Source organism: Dama dama, chromosome 2 (assembly GCF_033118175.1).
Source record: "Dama dama isolate Ldn47 chromosome 2, ASM3311817v1, whole genome shotgun sequence".
NCBI lineage: Eukaryota > Metazoa > Chordata > Mammalia > Artiodactyla > Cervidae > Dama > Dama dama.
Window position 1 is genome coordinate 13,960,360 of NC_083682.1, and position 16,552 is coordinate 13,976,911.

The 16,552-nt window shown below is 49.8% G+C and overlaps 1 protein-coding gene across 1 annotated transcript; it reads left to right on the forward strand.

The window, feature by feature from the left end:
- The first annotated feature begins 5,176 nt into the window (after positions 1 to 5,176).
- PRPF19 (pre-mRNA processing factor 19) lies at positions 5,177 to 14,993 on the forward strand. The gene is made up of 16 exons (XM_061166464.1): positions 5,177 to 5,416; positions 7,141 to 7,290; positions 7,484 to 7,560; positions 8,312 to 8,453; positions 8,537 to 8,610; positions 8,730 to 8,792; positions 9,655 to 9,696; positions 9,823 to 9,897; positions 10,240 to 10,315; positions 10,489 to 10,598; positions 11,599 to 11,754; positions 11,985 to 12,054; positions 12,268 to 12,353; positions 12,655 to 12,825; positions 12,954 to 13,059; positions 14,500 to 14,993. Exons 1-16 carry the CDS (start codon positions 5,398 to 5,400, stop codon positions 14,595 to 14,597), a joined length of 1,515 nt encoding a protein of 504 aa, XP_061022447.1. The 5' UTR covers positions 5,177 to 5,397; the 3' UTR covers positions 14,598 to 14,993.
- Positions 14,994 to 16,552: the final 1,559 nt, after the last annotated feature.

The following is a 16,552-nucleotide window of genomic DNA, read 5'->3' on the forward strand; positions in this document are numbered from 1 at the left end:
CTTGCCTTGCTTTCTCCCTCCAGCAATCTAAACCCCACCCCCACCCCCAGTTTCTCAGAGCACTGGATGGCCAATCCTTATGTGTTCCTTTCGATGAGCAACTTTTCTATGTTAATGAGTGGGTTTCCTTCCTTCGCCACTGCCATAAATGTCTCCATTGCCTGAGAAGGCTGCAACCAACCAGGAGGAACTGTGTCCCTTATCTCTGGAGCTGAAAGCTCTCGTGGTAGCTTCACTTTAATTCAGACTAACCCTGTTAAAGTTTGGTCTTTCCTAGTGGCTCAAATGGTAAAGAATCTGCCTGCAATGCAGGAGACCCCGGTTCGATCCCTGGGTTGGGAAGATCCCCTGTAGAAAGGAATGGCAACCCACTTCAGTATTCTTGCCTGGAGAATTCTATGGACAGAAGAGCCTGGCAGGCTACAGTTCATGGGTTGTAAAAGAGTCAGGCATGACTGAGCAACTACCGCTTTCACTTTCTGTTAGAGTTTATGAAGCTGTCAGCTTTCAACCTAATCACCCAGTCCAAACCTCCACAATGTCTTTCTTTTTTAAATATAATTGTATTTATTTATTTATTATTTTTGGTTGCACTGGGTCTTTGTTGCTGCTCACAGGCTTCCTCCAGTTGCAGCAAGTGGGGCCTATTCTTCATTGTGGTGCACAGGCTTCCCATTGTGGTGGCTTCTCTTGCAGAGCATGGGCTCTAGGCATATGGGCTTCAGTAGCTGCAGCCCATGGACTCAGTAGTTGTGGCCCATGGGCTTTGTTGCTCTGAAGCATGTGGAATCTTCCCGGACCAGGGACTGAACCCATGTCCCCTGCATTAGCAGGCAGATTCTTATCCACTGTACCACCAGGAAAGTCCTCCTCAGCGTGCTTCAACTGAGAAAAATTTCCCCAGTGTCTCTCAATACAGGAAATACAGGTATCTCTTCTTGAACCTAAGTTCAAGGATAACCCACTTTTCATACCAAGGAATTTAACAACCTGTGAATAAAATTCAGGATTGTCAACCCAGATGGAAGCTCTGGAGTTTAAGAGAGACTCATCTAATTTCATTGGGTCACACCAAGGAGGTGGGTGGACACAAGGAGCCCTTGGCGGTACCAGGGCTCTGGATCACCCTAGAGTTCAGGCAAATGAGAGGAGTCTGCTCTGGGTCCCTCTCTGTATGGTCACCAACTGTCAACTGAAAAAAGATGCACGACATAGGAGCTGTGAGTTGAGTTCTATGCCTTATCTTACTGAGGACTATAGCCTGAGAGACAGCCTCTGATGGCGCTGAGGAACTGCTGCTGAGAAGGAGGGAGAGAGGCCAGTGTACGTGTGATTTTGGCCAAAGAGTGTGTACAATCTCATTTACATCTCAGTAGGTTACTACTAATTGTGAGGAACAGGTATCTCCATCTGTGATTTTAGTGCTTTTCTATGTATAGGAGGACAGAAGAATTGAGGTTCATAAAAAATTTTCTTTTTATAGCTGACAACTTAAGGGCCCGTTTTGTGCACTTTTCCAAAGCACAGTCTGCCTCATCCTGTTCTTTGTCCTGAATTCCTTTCAAGGAGTACTTAGGGCAGTGACTATAGTGGCTAATGACTTAATCCTTCCTTGTAGGACTAGATAGTAAGTGACATTCCTTGTTGTACACAGACTACACATGAGTAGCAACCAGTCTGTCCCCTTGTCAAATTGCTTCTTTCCTTCAGACACATTCATTTTCCTCTGGGCCCTCTGCTTTGACGAAGGGTCTCTTTCTTTCAGAACAAATTCTGGTAGCATCCTCAGTCACACCTCCCAGCCTTCCTAACGGCTGCAACTTCACATTTGCTTGTGAGATCATTTCTGATTTGTAGGACTACCAGTCCCATGTCATGGACTTTCCTGTGCAGGAAATATAACTGTTTTTCCCCTTATGAAAAATTAATTTCTTTTATAAAATTTCATTTACTTGTGTATCTGTTTTTGGCTGTGCTGGGTCTTCATCGCTGCACAGGCTTTTCTCTAGTTGCGGTGAGTGGAGGCGGGGAGGGCTACTCTTCATTGCAATGCATGGGCTTCTCAATGCAGTGGCTTCTCTTGTTGAGGGGCACGGACTCTAGGGCACTTGGGCTCAGTTGGGCATGTGGGCATGTAGTTGTGGTTCCCAGGTTCTAAAGCACAGGCTCAATAATTGTGGCACATTGGCTTAGTTGCTCCATGGCATGTGGGATCTTCCCGGACCAGGGATCAAATCCATATTTCCTGCACTGGCAGGCAGATTCTTTACCAATGAAACACCAGAGAAGCCCTCCTTTCTTCTTCTTTCTTTAAAAAAATATTTATTTAATTTATTTGGTTGCATTGGGTCTTAATTGTAGCACGTGGGATCTTCTGTCTTCATTGTGGCATGCAGGATCTTTAATTGCAACATATGGAATCTAGTTTCCTAACCAGGAGTCAAATCTGGACCCCCTGCATCGGGAGCACAGAGTCCTAGCCACTGAACCACCAGGAAAGTCCCAAGTTAGCTTCTTTTCAACTCTCTTTTCCATCTGAGTGGAGGGACACTCAGACAGTTCAAGGCTCTTCCCACCGTTGTTTTACAGTCTGTATAAACCTTCTGGAAAATTAACAGGGTGAAGGGGGAGAATCCACCTAATCCTTAGTTGCTTGAGGTGCACTGTCCTGCTTAATCCTCTGTCAGTTGTCCACAAGGTTGTAACTTAATCTACCTGGGAGATGGAGCTTCTGGGTTATTGACCTATGTGTACCCTTGCTTCTCAAGCAGCAGCAGCAGTCTTGGCCCAGGGGAGCAGGGCATAGAGTTCCAGTCTCGAGAACCCACTGACAGTTATAGCCATTCCCCCCACCTCTTTGCTTCCCAACCTTAGGTAATTTTTATCTCCTTTGTGCAGAGATTGAGACTGGAGGGAGTGAGGAGGAAACTGAGATCAAATTCTCACTTCTAATAGTTACTCCAAAATCAGTTGCCCTGAATCCTTTCTATGCTATGAGGGACTGGCTTTTGAAACTCAAAAGCCTGGAAACAACTCCCTGTTTCCTGCATTCTTCTGTCACAGCTGTAAGCTCCCTACCATAGGGACATGGGCTTCCCTGGTGGCTCAGTTGATAAAGAATCCGCCTGCAATGAGGGAGACCTGAATTCGATCCCTGGGTTGGGAAGATCCCCTGGAGAAGGCTACCCATTCCAGAATTCTGGCCTGGTGAATTCCATGGATGGTACAGTCCATTGGGTCACATAGAGTCGAACATGACTGAGTGACTTTCACTTTCACTTTCATAGGGACACCTCTGGTTTTGCTCAAAGTGCTATCCCCAATGTCAAGTATAATGTCTGACTAGCACATAGTGGGTACTCAATAAAGATTGGACTTCCCAGGTGGCGCTAGTGGTAAAGAACCTGCCTGACAATACAGGAGAGGTAAAAGATGCAGATTCGATACCTGGGTTGGGAAGACCCCCCTGGAGGAGGGCATGGCAACCCACTCCAGTATTCTTGCCTGGAGAGTCCTGATGGACAGAGGAGCCAGGTTATAGTCAGTCCATAAGGTCACACAGAGTCGGTCATAACTAAAGTCATTTAGCATAACGATTTGTCCAAAAAGTGAATGACTGGGTCTTGCTGCCTCCCTTTGTAACCCATCCAGTAAATGTCTTCCAGAGGAATCTGCTAGAAATGTGGTTATGATGCTATAGCTTATCTGCTGTTCATCTGTTGATCCAATCAAGTCTAACCACCTCTGGTTCAAGTTCCCCTCTAAACAGATCGATTTTATTTCCTACCACACACAAATACCTTAGATGCCTGGCTTGTCAGGCAGCCTGTCATTCAACCAACAATAGTTACGACATTCCTGCTATGTATCAGGCACTGTGCTAGACTCTGAGAAACAGCAGTGACCAGCACAATCATGGTTCCTGCCATTATAGACTTTACAACCTAGCAGAGAACCCAGACAGCAAACAGATACTTGTACATAATTAAATGATTATAGTGGGACTTCCCTGGTGGTCCAGTGGTTAAGAATCCATCTGCCAATGCAGGGCACACAGGCTCAATCCAGGGTTCCTGAAAATCCCACCTGCCAAGAGGCAACTAAGTCTGTGCCCTACAACTAGAGAAGCCACTGTAATGAGAGCCCACACACCATAACAAAGAGTAACCGCTGCTTACTGCAACTAGAGTAAGCCCTCTCACATCAATGAAGACCCAGCACAACCAAAAATAAATAATAAATTCTTTGAAATAAATTATTATAGTTATCCAGAGTGACTCAGAGGAAAATTACAGGGTGCCGTGGGGACTAAAATTCAGTCAGGGGTCAAGAAGAGACTCCAGAGGAAGTGCTATTTAGGGTGAGATTGGGTTTACTTTGGAGGTGATGGGGGGTGGAGAAGAAGGGCAGGAGTTGAGGAAAGTGTTCCAGGTGAAGGATCTGGAACCAGTCAGAGTGGATAAGTTTGAGAACTTAAAAGGTCGGTGTGTCCAAGAAGCAGATAACTTGCCCAAAATCACACAGCAAATTGGTAGTAGGGACAAGACCAGAAGAGTTTCTTAGCCAGTGTTAGCTTCTCTACCCATCTGTATCTTCGTCTTCTTCACTGGGTCTTCCAAAGCTAGTCCTCTGAGAAACACTTGCCAGAAAACACATGGGGCATGAACTGAAAATGCAGACTCTTTAAATTAGACCCCAGAAAAATGCATTTTTAAAAGTTCCTTAAGAAATTGTTACAGAAACCAACATAACATTGTAAATCAATTATCCTCCAATTAAAAATAAATTAAAAATTTGAAAATAGAATAAAAAATTATGGAGTACTCAAAAATAGACTTATAAAAATACACAAAACCATTATGGACAATAATATAAACTATACTGAAAAAATATTACAGAAGACGAAAGTAAATAAAAGTATACCATGCTCACGAAATAAAAGACTAATAGCATTAAAAAAAAAATTTTTTTTTTAAATACTCCAATATTTGCAAGACGGTCAATGCACCGCCCCTGGCTCAAAAGAGTGTAGCTAAATTGATTGGCTTTAAGGTCCCAGTGCGTTAAGGGAAATGTAGTTTCCAATCTCCTCTCCCATCCATTGGAGCTTTACGAAACTAGCCGAGAGGGCCCGGAAATAGCCGAGTATTTCCTGGCGCGCCCTTTCCTGCCTGATTGCATTATGGGAAAGGACAGTTTCCGTTAAATTCTGGAGGCTGAGGCGCGCGACTGGCCACACTCCCACGTGAAGCCCTTCGCGAGCATCGCTCCGCGGGGCAGCTCCCCGCTCGCAGCGGAGCGTCTGGAAGCAGCGAGGAAACTGGAAGTGTCCCGCGGGGGCCCAGAAGCTGATCCCGGAGCCCAGTGTGAGGAGCCTCGGAGTGCAGCGAGGGCGCCATGTCTCTGATCTGCTCTAGTGAGTATCGGCTGCGGCCGCTCGCGGGGCGCTGGAGGCCGGAGAGCCGAGCGTGAGGATCTGCGCGCCTCTGCGGCGCTGGGGTCGGGGCCGGACCTGAAAAACGGGGCTCTGGGGAGGCAGGGCGGCGGCCTGTCAGCCCGGGGCGGGGTGGGGGGTGGGGGGTCTTCCTCCTCCAGCGTGAGGTCAATTTGCGCAGCGCTTCATAGTTTACATAACGTCTCCAGCGCATTGTCGCAGGCTGCACAGAGGCAACCCACCTCGTTTGCGCAGTGGATCTGAGGCTTGGATAGCGGGGAGCTGGTGGTGCAGGGGAAAGAGCTCTCCTGTAGGAATCAGGAAGCCAGAGAGCTTGTGCAGGATCCGCCTCCAGTTGACTTTGTGATCTGGCGCCGGGATGCGGTCCTCAGTTTCCCCAACTGCAAAAATAAAGGCCTTGGCACTGGATGTGTTGTCTGAGGCCCCGCTTGCCCCGTAGGCAGAGCTTCTGCATTTTGCGAAGGTCGCACAGTGAGTTGTTGGAGGTGGTGCCAGGCCTGGGAGCCAAACCAGCCTCACCCTGTAGGGCTGATGAAAACAGTTGCACATTTGGAAAAGCCTCTGTTGGTTTACAGCACGCTTGCAAGACTGCAAAGTCGTTATGCCCCCACAGGAATTCTCCAAAGCAGAAATAAAGATCCGGTTTTACAGATAAGGATGTAAGGTTCAAGGAGAAATGTGGTTTTTGTAAAACAGTACAGCTAGTTAGTGGCAGAGCTGTGTGACGGTGGCAGAGCTGTGTGACGGAGCCAGGTTCTCTGACCCTGAATCCATGCTTTTTTCAAATGCCTTGTCCTGTCTTTCCTTTGGATATGTTATTGAGGCGAGTGGGTGTTTTGCATTCTGGTTGTTCATCAGGTTGTTAGTTTCTCATCCTTTTCTCTGTCGGTTTCCTAACTCTCAAGCCCTTGACTCTTCTCAGAACCTCCCCATAAACCCAAAACAAAGGAGAGAAAGAGTGAAGGGCAATGTGACTAGAAAAAGAATCCTTAAGCGTTAAAGAAATGACAGTGTGCGGAGTATTTTCACATTCATTGTTTCAGTCCTGAAGAAGGTCTTTTCAGTATCCCTCAACTCCACGTCATTCACTGGTCTGTTAGATGTTTACTGAGCATTTGCCTAGCACCAGGTCAGAGAGCAACTACAGTCCCGATCCTCAGGGGTGTAAATGGACACTTCCATTGGGGCGTGGTGAGGATGATTTCATCAATAGAAAGTGTTTACAGTGGAGCTTGGCACCTAGTAAACACCGTATAAATACTTTGTTATCGTACCACTTATCACATCGCTTTGTAATTTGTCTGAGACTCCATCAAGGCCCTAGCCTGAGACTTGAATGGCTTTGTGTGTATCTCCCTGTCCTGCCGTATTATGGGTGCCTAAGTGTTTTTGTTCAAAAATGAGATGGGCAGGGATTATTGACAGCTCCCTAGGTGCTTAGCATTTAGTAGTCTTGCAGCAATTATTTGTTGACTACCTGACTGTCAGAGACTGATGGAGAAGCTAGTTAAGTGGCTGGAAAGCATTGTGGGTACAATCTAGAACTGGCTTGGGGTCATGTCTTGATTCCTGTTAGCTGAGTGTAGGGAGGCAAGGTCTTGGGGAGGCCAGCCGAAGGTGAAGCATAGCCTTGGCCCAGGGTCCCTGTCGCCACCCCAGGCTCACCACCTGCCTTTTCTCCACAGTCTCCAATGAAGTGCCAGAACACCCCTGTGTGTCCCCTGTCTCTAATCATGTGTATGAGAGGCGACTCATTGAGAAGTATATTGCAGAGAATGGCACAGATCCCATCAACAACCAGCCTCTGTCTGAGGAGCAGCTCATTGATATCAAAGGTGCCTGCTGGCCAGCCTCAGTCAAGGGCTGTCCTAGCTTAGAGCCTGGGAAGGTGGGAAGGGTGGTGGGTGCACAGCACATGGGAGTCGGGGGCGGAGACGATGGTCTGTTAGTGTTGAAGGGGAAAGAGTGTGGGAGGGCCAGCATGCCCTAGGTCATGGATTTTCACACCCACTTTGTCTCTCTTGGCAGTTGCTCACCCAATCCGGCCCAAGCCTCCCTCAGCCACGAGCATCCCAGCCATTCTGAAAGCCTTGCAGGACGAGTGGGTGAGTCCCTGGAAGAGAATTGATATCTTTCCCACTTGAAAAGAGGGGATCACTGGACTAGGACATGGGTGGGGATGGGAGGGATGGAACCTCATTTTCTGTTTTGAGGGGAGGGTGAGAGCAGAGGAGGGACCTGGTTGTTAATGTCATGCAGATCTGGGCTCCACCCTCTGCTCTGTTGCCCACTTGCCATGTCCCTTAGCAAGTATCCAAGTCCTGGTTTTCCCAACCATATTGCATGGATTCGTACCTGTTTCTCAGGATTTTGAGAGAATCAGAGTAAGATTAGAGTATAAGCTTCATGATGTCTGGGACTTGTATTACTCATTGTTAGAGCCCCAGCAGTGAGAACCAGGTACACAGTAGGCGCTCTGAATGAGTCAAGGACTGCATCTTGAGGACTGTCTGGCTCAGTGCCTGACACAATGAGAGCAATCAATAAACAGCAGCTGTAGTGTTTTTATTCCTTTCTGGTGAGGTGACGGCATGACGCCGGAGATGTGCCGGTAAATTAGAGAAGACGGGTGGGAAGAGCTGGCTCCCGTTCCTGTCTGTGTGCCCAGGGTTTGGCACGGTGAGGAGCTTGGGAGCGTCTGCTCGCAAGTTCAGGGTCACTCAGATCTTCCTTGGGTCACTGATACCGGTCTAGGCCCCAGGGTTGGAGGCAGTGTCCTCTTATCAAGGGCTGACTCCTCTGCTGGGTGCTCCCCACGCCTCTCCGCCCTCTCACTGTGGCGTCTCCCTCTCCTAGGATGCGGTCATGCTCCACAGCTTCACCCTGCGCCAGCAGCTGCAGACCACCCGCCAGGAGCTCTCCCACGCTCTGTACCAGCACGATGCCGCCTGCCGTGTCATTGCCCGTCTCACCAAGGAAGTCACTGCTGCCCGAGAAGGTACAGCCTCCAGCCTACCATCCCCCACTGTGGAGCAGGCCTGTTTTGTAATAGCCCATCCCTAACGTTGTCTTCTCTCTCAGCTCTGGCGACCCTGAAACCTCAGGCCGGTCTCATTGTGCCCCAGGCTGTGCCAAGCTCCCAGCCAAGTGTTGTGGTGAGTGTCCTCTCAGCCCCGCCAGCAGTGGAGTGTGCGTGGTGGCCCATGCGGCCTCCTTTGCAAGGGAGGAGGAGGGCATTCCATGCTCCTCTCACCTTTCTCCTTGTTCTCTTCAGGGTGCAGGTGAGCCAATGGATTTGGGCGAACTGGTGGGAATGACTCCTGAGATTATTCAGAAGGTACGTCATGCTCTCGCTTGGTGGGAAAGCTGATGGACTGTCCCTTTCACTATTTGCCTGGAGTTGAATATTAGTAAAAAAACCCATCCATTTGGAGATGGAGTGGAGTCGTACAGAGCACACACTCAACCATGCTGCCTGGCTTTGTGTTTTGATGTCCCCAGTTATCAGCTTTATGACCTTGGGCTGACTTAACTAATCCTATGTCTAATTTCCCTTGCTACTAAAGTGAGGATGATAGTACCTACTCTATGGACTTGTAGGAATTTTAAAGATTTTAATTATTAAGTACAGTTTGTTGCTTTTATTAGGGTTCTTTACAGATATTATAGCATTTTGTTACATGTTTTTCTATTTTCTGAAGGAGACAGTACAAGAATTATCACTTTGATTTTATGGATGAAGAATCTGTAGATTCAGACTCAGAAGCACAGCTCACAAGAGGCATAGCTGGCCCCTGATTCTATGTCCTCTGCTGTGTGACTTGGGATCCTTCTTAGTACCAGTTGATAGTTTGTGTCTTTTCCAAGCCATGCAGCTTGTTAGCATCTCAGCTCCCACCTTAGTGGCACAGGCATGGTCTGGGAGCCCTGCCAGCTATTGCCTCTGTGGCCCTGGGCAAGTGACTGCACTGCTCTGAGGCTCAGTTTCCTCCTCTGAGAAATAGTCATCAACACCCACCTCTATAAGGTTGGAGTGAATGTGAAAAGAGATAATGCACGGAAGCCTTTAGCACAGAGCCTGGCAGTTGATGATTTCTTGGTGATGGCTTATGAAAGTGTAGATGTGACCACCATTCACTGTGCTTTTTTCTGGCAAATAAATTTGTCTCACATTGAGCTTATTCCCCTCTCTCCCCCAGCTTCAAGACAAGGCCACCGTGCTCACCACGGAGCGGAAGAAGGTGAGTCCTCTCAGGGCCAGGGCCCAGAGCTGACCTGGAGGAGCTGGTGGTTCCCTTAGGAGGAGAGGGGATGGCCAATTAATTCCTGCACCCACTAACTTCTTGGGGGCTTTTTCTTTTTCTCAGAGAGGGAAGACTGTGCCTGAGGAGCTGGTGAAGCCAGAAGAGCTCAGCAAATACCGGCAGGTGGCATCACATGTGGTGAGTGGCTCGTTCCCGCAGACTTGGGAGACAGGGTCCTCCGGGCTACTTCCAGGGTGGGGCAGGCCAGCATGGAGCATTGTCCAGGGCCTCTGGCCCCCTCTGTTTCTCACCTTGGCCGCTGAGTTGTCAGGGTTTCTCCTCCTGCCCGGCTGTGGCTTTCCCCATCGTCACTGAGGGAGTTGCTGCATCTGGGCAGAAAGCCAAGCACAGTGGACAAGGAACAGAAGTCACTCTTGTTCCCCAGGGCTGGGGCTGGGGCCGGGGCCGGGTCTGTTGAGTGGCTTTGTGGCCTCCCTTGATTCAGCCGTGACTGGGTTTGATGTGGCTTCTTCTGCATAGGGCCTGCACAGTGCTAGCATTCCCGGGATCCTGGCCCTGGACCTCTGCCCCTCCGACACCAACAAGATCCTCACTGGTAAGAGCGGGCCCAGCCCACCAAGCCGAGAGGAGGGTGGGGGAAGGGTGGGAGGAGGACAGCAAGGAGGGTGCCCACTCCTGTCCTCCGTGTGGGTTTGGGGACAAAAGAACCTTTGGCAGAGGGGCCTGGGGACCTGACTCATTTTGGGATCTCATTTTGGTCCCCTCCAGGTGGGGCGGATAAGAATGTCGTCGTCTTTGACAAGAGTTCTGAGCAGATTTTGGCCACCCTCAAAGGCCATACCAAGAAGGTCACCAGCGTGGTCTTTCACCCTTCCCAGGTAAGTGCTCCCCTAACACCCTCAGCCCTCATTCCTGCGCCCTGTTTCCGTGGTGTAAGGGCCCAGAACCAGTCCCCCGCCCTTGTTGCCTCCTTGGTGAAGTGACACGGGCCTGAGAGTGCCAACTCTTCAGCACTGGCAGTTCAGGGCCAGGTTTAGGGTCATGGGGTTGCCCACTACTCTGTGTCAGAACTCCTGAAACAGTGGCCTTGAAACCAGGGAAGAAAGGAAATGTATAGTTTGAAAAGCATATTGAAAAGTTTTATGTTAGGGAAGGAAGAATCTCTACGCTATTTTAGAATAGAAACTGCAGAGCACAAAATTCAACAAAATTCTGCCCCTTGAGTATGAGGGGGATGGATAGGTCGATTCCCACAGTCCTCTAGGCCAGGGGTGGAAACTAAATGCTGAGCGTGTTAGTATGTTATTTCTCTTATGCAGTTATGTTGATGGAAGATGGTAGTTGGTTTTACCTTACAGGTTTTAATGTCCTAACTAACCAAAATAATAGGTTGGTGACACTATGTGAGTTCTCTCCTTGTCACCAGTTTTTCTGAGAATTAACTTGGCCCTGACATCCTTAAGTGTGGGATGCTTAGGACATGCCTTCACAACCCCTTCCAGGTCTGCTACTGCTCAGACTTGTGCTGCCCTAGACAGGAGCCATTAACTACATGTGGCTGTTTAAATAAAATGGAATTAAACATTCAGTTTCTGAATTGCCCTAGGTGTGTATCTCTCTGGTCCTTAAGGGATGGACGGTTTCCCTCTGGTTCACTAATCCTTTTTACCACTAGATGGCAGGGCCTCCTCCACTTGGCCAAATGCTGTTTAATTTCCCATCCTAATAGCGTTTACCCTTTGGCCCACTCAAGCATTGTTGGGTGGATGGAAGGTTCCAGGCCCAGTAGGGCTGTGGCCATCCCCAGTCCCCTTTTGCAAGATGATTGTGGTCCATCTCTTCTGTCTCTGATAATCTGCCTCTTTGCTCTCCTTTTAGGAGTTGGTGTTTTCTGCCTCCCCCGATGCTACTATCAGGATTTGGTCGGTTCCGAACGCCTCATGCGTACAGGTTGTTCGTGCCCACGAGAGCGCTGTGACAGGCCTCAGCCTCCACGCCACTGGTGACTATCTCCTGAGCTCCTCTGATGACCAGGTATCATCCCAGCCAGGCCCAAAGAGGCCTCTGGTCCCCAAACTCAGGCATCCTGGGAGGAGGAAACATCTTACCCAGCTGGGTCCCCAGACCCCGGAGAGAGTATTCCTCTCTACAGAGAGGGGATGACCTTGCCAAGGTCTGCCCGAGCAGGGTCCCTGCCTTCCTGAGGGGCTGTCAGAACCTGGGGACCCGCGGTCTCACCAGCTCTGCTGTCACTGTTTTTCCAGTACTGGGCCTTCTCTGACATCCAGACAGGACGTGTGCTCACCAAGGTGACCGATGAGACCTCTGGCTGCTGTAAGTTGTCTCCTGAGTGCTGGGCTCTTCATTCGCTGTGTATTGTTTACTTTAGTGTTTTATTTAGTTGTTGCTCGTTTGTTCTGAAAAGTACATGCTGCGGGTGCTTGCTGAGTGCCGGGCACGTGCTGGCCCAGTGAGCAGGAGCCTACCTTTGCTGTGCTTAGTATCCTGGGGGCAGGCTCTGACCGCCCGTCTGTCTCCCCCCTACAGCTCTCACCTGTGCGCAGTTCCACCCTGATGGACTCATTTTCGGGACAGGAACCATGGACTCTCAGATCAAGATCTGGGACTTGAAGGTAGGACATGGCCGTCCCTGTCTGCAGCCCAGGGTTGGAGCTCTTGCCCCTGTGTGGTGTGATGAAGTGCTTATGGCACCTTGCCCCCAGGGGTGTCCCGAGAGTGGGGAGACAGGGGCTGTGTGTGTGTGACACACAGTAGGTGTACTCTGGGGGTCCTGGGCTGGGCGTCCACCCCTGTTCTTCCTGCTGGTTGTTCTCCCTGAGGGTGGAGGACATCTCAGGAGTGGGAGTTGTCTGAGCTCCATTTTCTTCCTTGTGACCAGTGGGTGACATTTTACTCCCTGCTCCCCAACTGCAGGAGCGCACCAATGTGGCCAACTTCCCCGGCCACTCGGGCCCCATCACCAGCATTGCCTTCTCGGAGAACGGCTACTACCTGGCTACAGCAGCCGATGACTCCTCTGTTAAACTCTGGGATCTGCGCAAACTTAAGAACTTTAAGACGTTGCAACTGGATAATAACTTTGAGGTATACCCCTTTCTCTGTCACCCCTCCTCCTCATTTGTCAATGAATTAACTCTAAACTGCCTCTGTATTTCCCGAATTGCCTATAGTTTCTGCTTCCTCTCATGTGACTTCTTTCCTGATTCTGGCAGGTGAAGTCATTGATCTTTGACCAGAGCGGTACTTATCTGGCCCTTGGCGGCACCGATGTCCAGATCTACATCTGCAAACAGTGGACAGAGATTCTTCACTTTACAGGTAGAGGCTTGCCCTAAGATCCTGAGGTCTCTGGGTGCTCTGGCCCAGAAGAAAGTGGGGGAAATATCACTAGGTTAGGGGTTTCTAGTGGCAGGCATGCATTTGCCAAGGCCGCTTTTAATCACTCTCTGAGGCAGTAGAATTTAGTGGCTAAGACAAGGAACTCAGGAGTCAGACTGCCTGACTTTAAATGCTAGCTGCCACTTGCAGGTTTGTGACACTGGGCAAGCTACTTAACTTCTCTGGAGAAATAGTACAGTTGATTCTCCACAGACTCAACCAACTGTGGATCAAAAATATTTGTGGGAGGAAAAAAATCCAGAAAGTTCCAAAAAGCAGAACTCGAGTTGCCTGCACACTGGCAACTATTCATGTAGCATTTACATTATATTTAAAACTATTTGCAAAAAAATTAAAACTATTTGCATAGAATTTGTGTTCTGTTAGTAATTATAAGTTATTTAGAGATGACTTAAAGTATACAGGAGAATGTGCGTACATTATATGCAAATACCACCTCAACAAAGTTGGCGCCTCCTGATAGTTGTGTGGCGTCTGATACATGACTTTACCTTTTGGAACTGTAGTTCCTTCATCTTTAAAAGGGCGTATTGACACTGCTTTGCATATTGTGCCGGCCGGTGCCTTGGAGGTGGCCTGCATGGGGACAGGGTGCCTCTTGCACCCTCAGGAACTGAAGGAATGGCAGCTGCTCCCATCTTTGTTAATGAAGTTCTTGTTCTCATTAGCAGGTGGTGGGCGGGGCACAAGCACCTTCTCCCACCCCAGATTCTCCTCAGTGTGTGTCCCAGAGGTGGCCAGGCCTGATGGTTTGGCCCATGGGTTTTCACCTTCCCTGGGCCCCAGTGCCTTGATTTGGAGCAGAGTCAGTGGAGTGGCAGGCTGGAAGCACAGGGCAGCTTTAGAGTGGGGAGCTGGTGGGCCAGCTGTGATCCTGGGAATTTGCCCTGATGTCCATGAACTACCTGAGCCCAGCGAGGAGGGTTGCCTGATGTCTTCTGCCCCTGACCCAGCCCTGCCCTGTGCCAGGAGCCCAGCTTTCCATGTGAGCCAGAACAAGCTGATAAGACTGTTCTAGTTACACACAGGGACTTAGAACTAAGTACCAACAAGTCCAGCTTCCTGTCAGTTCTCAGACTTGGAACTGAGCCAGGCAGAGCCGATTTGTAGCTGCCCCCGAAAGCTTATGTGGTGGGGGACTGGTGTTCCTGTGTTCACTCAGCCTAGCCACACACAGTGCCTGCCACGGGCCAGCCCCAGGGAGGCTCTGGAGCTCAGTGCCGTGTGGGTCACCCTAGAGCTCTAGCTTCGGGGGTTTACATACAGGTCACAGGGATGGGTGGAGAGCGTGTCATCAGGGGTTGATGCTGAGACCCCAAAGAGGAAAAACCTCCTCACTGTTGTCTTGTCTCTCCACAGAGCACAGTGGCCTGACCACGGGGGTGGCCTTCGGGCACCACGCCAAGTTCATTGCTTCCACAGGAATGGACCGGAGCCTCAAATTCTACAGCCTGTAGGCGGCAGCTCTCTGGACCGGAGTGGGGCCTCGTCTCAGTAGTGGGGATAGCATTAGGGGTGGGGGTGGGGGGCAGGGGAGAAGAGACTACTGGGGGGGGTGGGGGGTGTATGGGGTGGAACACTCGCATCATTTCACTCTGGTCCCGGTGGTGGCCTGAGAGCCGCAGTGGCATGGACCACCCTCATCCGTCACCCACTGAGGGCTCAGGGTCGGCCCCAGGGCCTCTCTCCTCGAGGAGTTGATGGAGTTGATGGCTGTTCCACACCCACCGTGTTCCAGTTCCTGTGAGTTGGGGAGAGGCTGAGCCAAGGGAACTGTGAAGGGGCTGGGCCGAGGGCTCAGGCAGGTTTTTGTAAGCAGCGCTCTAGTTTCATTAAAAAAAGAAAACAACAAACATAGCCACCTTCCTGTGTCTGTTTGTAGCGGGGAGTAATCAAGGGGAGGGAGCACCAAATAGGACTTCGACCACCAGGATGCCCATCATTCTGTTGTTTCTTTAATTGGACAACAGAAATTAAAAAATAATCTACAAGCCATTTGCCAGAATGATTCTTCCACATCCCTGCAGGCCTTGACTTTGTGATTTATAGGGTTTCATGTCACCTGCCTTGTGGGATGGCTCCCATGTGAGCCTGGAAGTGGAAGGGGAGAGTGCTGAGGATCTCGCTGCCACAGAGCTGCCCATCTCTCAGGACGTCCTCAGTCCTTCAGTCCAAGGTGGCAGGAAATCTCTCTCACCTGGCCTTAATCAGAAATGTTTCTGTGACTCTGGTATTTGAAGATTAGAAGTCAAACTGGTCCAGGAGGACCCAGGCCAGCAAACAGTAAATTAGCAGAATGTCAGGGAACTCACACCCCCTGTGGTTGGGGAATTAAGGTAGGGTATCTGTGTAGCTGCTTTGGATGGTCAAGAAGGGCCTCTTCTAGATGATAAGCTGGAGGATGACTGATGGGAGCAAAAGGGGAGGAGTGTTGCAGTTGAGGGAAGGTTCCGAGGCTGGAAGATCAAGGTCAAGATGCATGCTGCAGGTTCGGGAAGCTAGCATGACTGGAGTGTGGTGCCACTGGGTATGGCCTTGGGAGGTCATCAGTACCCTTTCAAAGAGCGGTCCCAGTGGAACGTGGGGGGGGGAAAGAATGTGAGATGACATTTTGTTCATTTTATGCCTGAAACAACCTTGCCTTTAGTTGTCCAGCAACTGGGCAGCTTCCTGCACCCCCATGGGGCCTCAGGCACCTTGGCAGTCCAGCCTAGAAGGTGGGCTCTGCAAGCCTGGGGACAGACTCCGGGCTTTGGCACTAAGTAGAGTAAGGCCACAGACAAATTGATTAATTTGTCTCTGTTAGTGTCCGTTAAGACGGGATTAGTGTACTTACTAGGATGTTGGAAGGCTGAGGTGGGCTTCCCTGGTTGCTCTCTCAGTGGTAAAGAATCCGCCTGCTGATGCAGGAGACTCAGGTTCAATCCCTGGGTTTGGGGAGATCCCCTGGAGAAGGAAATGGCAACCCTCTCCAGTATTCTTGCCTGGGAAACCCCCTGGACAGAGGAGCCTGGCAGGCTAGAGATGGGGTCTCAAAGAGTCAGACACAATTTAGCCACTAAACAACAAGGCTTAAGTAGGTTAGTGTGTGAGCAGTGTTTGGACTGATGAATGCGGTGCATGCTGCACATATTTTAACTGCTGCTGCAGCTTTTACTTCTTCCTGCTCTGCTGTTTACTCTCCCTGGGGTCCCTGCCCTGCCAGGAGAGTGTCCTCATGTTACCTTGGAGGTGTTTATTCATTTATCTTTTAACTGTTAAAACTTAGGTTTTAATCTCCTTGAAGGCAGCACCCTATACTCTGCTGGCATTCAAATTCATTGCTGCAAAGAGGCAGACAGTTTCAGCTCTGGGGCTTCAAACAAAGCCCAGAAGCTGACTGTCTCTCCTCAGAACACAAAAGACGAACTGG